This window comes from Triticum urartu, chromosome 2 (genome assembly GCF_003073215.2).
Source record: "Triticum urartu cultivar G1812 chromosome 2, Tu2.1, whole genome shotgun sequence".
Taxonomy (NCBI): domain Eukaryota; kingdom Viridiplantae; phylum Streptophyta; class Magnoliopsida; order Poales; family Poaceae; genus Triticum; species Triticum urartu.
In genome coordinates this window covers 64,664,582-64,670,180 of record NC_053023.1, presented here as the reverse complement: position 1 = coordinate 64,670,180, position 5,599 = coordinate 64,664,582, and the positions used below count along the sequence as shown (strand labels likewise).

The 5,599-nt window shown below is 48.2% G+C and overlaps 1 protein-coding gene across 1 annotated transcript; it reads left to right on the top strand.

Annotated features, from left to right (window-relative positions):
* The first annotated feature begins 1,700 nt into the window (after positions 1–1,700).
* Positions 1,701–3,176, top strand: LOC125541046 (momilactone A synthase-like). Its single transcript, XM_048704537.1, has 2 exons — positions 1,701–1,915; positions 2,008–3,176. Exons 1-2 carry the CDS (start codon positions 1,884–1,886, stop codon positions 2,912–2,914), a joined length of 939 nt encoding a protein of 312 aa, XP_048560494.1. The 5' UTR covers positions 1,701–1,883; the 3' UTR covers positions 2,915–3,176.
* Positions 3,177–5,599: the final 2,423 nt, after the last annotated feature.

Genomic DNA, 5,599 nt, shown 5'->3' with positions numbered 1-5,599 from the left:
CCTTTTTCATTTTGGGAACACCTTCCAAATTCATGGACATTTTCTGAAATCATGAATATTTTTTGAATTTCTGAACATTTATCAAATTTGTATCATTTTTCCTTTATCTTTATTTTTTCATTTTGTGAACAACTTTTGAATTCCTGAATATTTTTCAAATTCAGCGATCATTTTTCCTTTAGTTTTCCTTTACTATTTTTCATTTTATGACCATATTTTAAATTCGTACACATTTAAAAATCATTAAGGAAAATTTCAAATTCATGATTCTGTTAAAGAAATTGTGAACATTTTTCAAATTAACAAAAGATAATTATTTTTTCCTTTTGATTTTTATTTTTCCATTTTGTAGACATCTTTGAATTCGTGAACATATTTCGAAATCATGAACATTTTTGGAATACACGAATAGTTTTTGAAATATTAAACATTATTTGAAATTTGTAGTTTTCTTGAAATTCACGAACACACTTTTGTTTGGATTAACATTTTTCGAAACACATGAACATTTTTGAATCGGCGAGCATTTTTTAAATTGATGAACTTTTTCAGCAATTTGGGAACAGTTTTTTGAATTCAAGACCATTTTTTTGAATTTTGTGATTGTTTTACAAATTCATGATGAATTCGTGAACATCATTTGTATTCTTGCACATTTAAGAAATCCCGAACATTTTTTAAATTTGTGATATTTTTTTAATACATGAACGCATCCAAATTCATGATTTTTCTAAATTCAAGACAATTTTTTGATTTCGTATTTTTTTACAAATTTATTCATGAACATTATTCGGATTCTTGAATATTTAAGAAATCCTGACCATTTTTTAAAGTACGTGAACATTTTTTGAATACATGAACAGTTTTCAAATTCGTGATTTTTGTTGAAATTAATAACTGTTTGCAAAATACTGATTTTTTCAAAGTTTAGATTTGTAAACAGGCTTAGAGTAAAAAACAAACGAAAGAAAGAAAAATCAGGGGCGCCACGGGCCTGCGCATGAGCCGGACCAAATCAAGCGCGGAGGGAGGGGGTGCACATTCGCTGAGTACCCAGCCAAAACCCTGCTCGAGACGCAGGCATGCATGGAGCCTTTTTCACTTACAGAAGACCTTGGAATCCAGAGGGCAGTGGTGGCATCGAAACATCTTTCAAACCCATGACCAATTTTGAAATTTATAACTTTTTTGCAAAATCGCGATCATTCTTTTTAGAATTTTAGATTCGTGAGCAATCTCGGAGTAAAAAGAAACAAAAAAATGAAAGAAAGAAAAAGCCGGGGCGCCACACGTCCGTTCGGACCAAATCATGCGCGGAGGAGGGACCGTGGTGCGCATTTTTGCTGAGTACCCAGCCAAAACCTCAATCACTAGTCTACCTTTAATTTTTGATACTAGAAAGGCCATCATGGTTAGCTTTATTAAAATCAAACAATCTTTACATCATTCTGATATAAGTTCAAAAATAAAAACAGGTGAGTCTAACAACAAGTTTGGTGGATCGTCACGACCATTCTACGCTAGCACACGAGTCTCCAGCCAAAACCTCAACCACCAGTGTGCCTATGTCGTACTCCATCAAACAACAAAATACTGTAGTCAGATAGATACGTCTCCAAAGGCTAAGCACGATTTTTCTTAGACCACTCGTGTGAAACGCGCGCGCGCGCGCTCTGATTCCTTCATCGCCTCGTTCATGGCAGCGACTCGTCCATCATCCACCCCCACCGAGTACGTCCTGCTCGATGTCGATCGCTCAACACACAGAAGTCACGCATTGTCCCCTCAGCAAAATTCCGTAGTGCAGATTGTCATAGTACTATAAAGATAGTCCCAGCCTTGGTTACATTTGGGTTTGCCTGGCCTGCTGGTGTCGAGCGAAGATGATGTTCCGAGCAATGCGCGCCGTCCTCAGGTACGCACACGATGCCATCAAGAATGGCGAACCCGCCATGTTGATGTTCTGAAGCTGCGTCGCTCACCTCTTCTGTTTTCCTGAGAGTGCAGCGCGGCGAGGAGCGGAGCGGGAGGAAGGGCGGGAAGCTCGTCTCGCTTCCTCTCTGGGTCGTCGTCCGACTCCCGGAGGCTGGCCGGGAAGGTGGCCGTCATCACCGGCGCGGCGAGCGGCATCGGCAGGGTGACCGCGGCGGAGTTCGTCCGGAGCGGCGCCAGGGTCGTCCTCGCCGACGTCCAGGACGACCTGGGCCGCGCCGCGGCGGCCGAGATCGGCGGCCCGGACACGGCCTGCTACACCCGCTGCGACGTGACCGACGAGGCGCAGGTGGCGGCCGCCGTCGACCTCGCCGTCGCGCGGCACGGCCGGCTCGACGTCATGTTCAACAACGCCGGGACCTTGGGCGGCCGCTACGTGGCCGCCCCGATCGAGTCGATGGACATGGCCGACTTCGACCGCGTCTTGGCCGTCAACCTCCGCGGCGTGGCCGCCGGCATCAAGCATGCGGCGCGCGCCATGGCCCCGCGCGGCCAGGGCTGCATCCTCTGCACGTCCAGCACGTCCGGCGCGCTGGCCGGGTCGGCCCCCCACGCGTACAGCGTCTCCAAGACGGCCGTCGTCGGCATGGTGCGGTCCGCGGCCGCGGAGCTGGCGGCGCGCGGGGTGAGGGTCAACGCCATCTCTCCGTACGCCATCGCCACGCCCATGGGCGCGCGCGCCGTGAGGGAGATGCTGGGGCTTCCGCCGGGGGGCGCCGGCGAAGACGAGGAGGAGGTGCTCAGGCGGGTCTTCGAGGAGGACTTCAACGAGATGGGCGGCGGCGTGGTGCTGGGCGCGGAGGACATCGCGAGGGCGGCGGTGTTCCTGGCGTCCGACGACGCCAGGTGCATCACCGGGCATAACCTCATGGTGGACGGCGGGTTCTCCGTGGCGAAGCCGCTCAACGTGCAGGCGAGCTGAGGAGGACGGCGAGAATCGTGTCGGGTTACAAGAAAATTGCCAAGGAACAGAGCGAGCGAATAAATTTGAAGATAAAGAAACAGTGTGCTTTGGTCTTATCAGAAGTTGCAGACATCAGCTGTTTCCCGACGTGCTCATGAGCACCAATGTCTGTTCAGACCCATGGCGGCGAGTGAAAAGCATGTCCATGCCCATATTTTCGATGCATAAACAACGGACGGTTCAACACATTATGAAATATACTTTTGACAGAAATACGAAATTGAACTTAGTTTCATGGGTCACATAAAAGGGATTCAACCATCTCGCAAAAAAGGGATTCATCCGTTCAAACAGAGAACTCTTGAAATAGGCTTTCGCCCCGCTATATTAATATAGCAACCACCCGATACACCAAAAGTTCAACGCTGGGGCAAACAGTACAATCGTGCCCAAAAGAAAAAATAAGAGAAAAACAAGAGAGAAAAAAAAATGCCAAAAGCACCGGATCAACGAAAGTTGTAGTATTGCGCAACTGCTGCGCCCTCCGGAGAATTCCACCGCACTACTATGCCCCCGAATTGCCGTGTACCAAGTAACACTTTCAAGAAGAACCGCGACGACGATGACACTGCTGCCCGGACGAATCCTAGGATTTCTCCCGGTATACAGAGGGAATCGGTGGAGGGGGACTCCCGATGCCCTTCGAGAAAGATGGCGCCGCCCACATGCGTCACCGCTCGGGGAGGAGACGCGCGCGGGGGGGGGGGGGGGTAGGGGGGAGGAAAGGATCAAACAGATAACTTCAATAGATTAACCAAAGGGCTTCATGGACACACACACATGTTATGTCAAAGAGCTTGTACCTATAGGGTTCAACGTTACCCATGGGCATAAAATATGCCCGAACGCTGTCCATGCGAGTCAGGCACACATTGGTATCATTACCATGGTACATTGGTGCATTTTCTTAAGATGGAGTCTAATTGAATTGCTTCGGTACACACCTACGATGGTTTCAATAGTAATGAGAATACACACGTTTGTAAGGAGCTGAGGATGCCGACGGAAGAGCTTTGTTGGTTCTTGAATAGAAACCGGCTTGCCCTGAGAACCGGCCCATTGACATCAAAGAAGAACAAGTTGGCTGACGAGGAGGAGGACAAGACAAGAGCTTCAGTGCTTATGAGGTGCGTGAGGAACGAGGACACCTTCATGAAATGGCAACAACTTCAGTCTACTGAGTTGACCAAGGAAACGATTCACCATGACGCCATGAAGACCACTATGGAGACAACAATGTGATCATCAACATCGCCAAGAGTGACGACAGATGCCATGTTGGAGAAGGAGGTATTCGAGCTTAGCAGGAGGTTGTATGTGCTAGAGGTGGTCTAGAGCTTCCTGGGGCGCACCAGCTCGCAGCTCACATGCTACTCTGTGCCCGCGAAAATGCCAAGCATGTTTTGGATGGAGCTTGCTGTTGGAAATATGCCCTAGAGGCAATAATAAAAGGATTATTATTATATTTCCTTGTTCATGATAATTATCTTTTATTCATGCTATAATTGTGTTATCCGGAAATCGTAATACATGCGTGAATACATAGACACCAACATGTCCCTAGTAAGCCTCTAGTTGACTAGCTCGTTGATCAACAGATAGTCATGATTTCCTGACTATGGACATTGGATGTCATTGATAACGAGATCACATCATTAGGAGAATGATGTGATGGACAAGACCCAATCCTAAACATAGCACAAGATCGTATAGTTCGTTTGCTAGAGTTTTTCCAATGTCAAGTATCTTTTCCTTAGACCATGAGATCGTGTAACTCCCGGATACCGTAGGAGTGCTTTGGGTGTACCAAACGTCACAACGTAACTGGGTGACTATAAAGGTATACTAAGGGTATCTCCGAAAGTGTCTGTTGGGTTGACACGGATCAAGACTGGGATTTGTCACTCCGTATGACGGAGAGGTGTCTCTGGGCCCACTCGGTAATGCATCATCATAATGAGCTCAAAGTGACCAAGTGTCTGGTCACGGGATCATGCATTACGGTACGAGTAAAGTGACTTGCCGGTAACGAGATTGAACGAGGTATTGGGATACCGACGATCAAATCTCGGGCAAGTAACGTACCGATTGACAAAGGGAATTGTATACGGGGTTACCTGAATCCTCGACATCGTGGTTCATCCGATGAGATCGTCGAGGAGCATGTGGGAGCCAACATGGGTATCCAGATCCCGCTGTTTGTTATTGACCGGAGAGCCGTCTCGGTCATGTCTACATGTCTCCCGAACCCGTAGGGTCTACACACTTAAGGTTCGGTGATGCTAGGGTTGTAGAGATATGTATATGAAGTAACCCAAAAGTTGTTCGGAGTCCCGGATGAGATACCAGACTTCATGAGAAGTTCCGGAGTGGTCCGGAGGTAAAGATTTGTATATGGGAAGTTGTCATACGGTCACCGGAAAGGTTCGGGGGCATATCGGTATTGTACCGGGGCCACCGGAGGGGTTCCGGGGGTCCACCGGGAGGGACCACCTCTCCCGGAGGGCCTTATGGGCTATATGAGGAAGGGATCCAGCCCAAAGTGGGCTGGGGAGCCACTCCCCCCTAGGGCCCATGCGCCTAGGGTTGGGGAAAACCCTGAGGGGGGCGCCCCCCTTGCTTGAGGGGCAAGCCCCCTCCCCT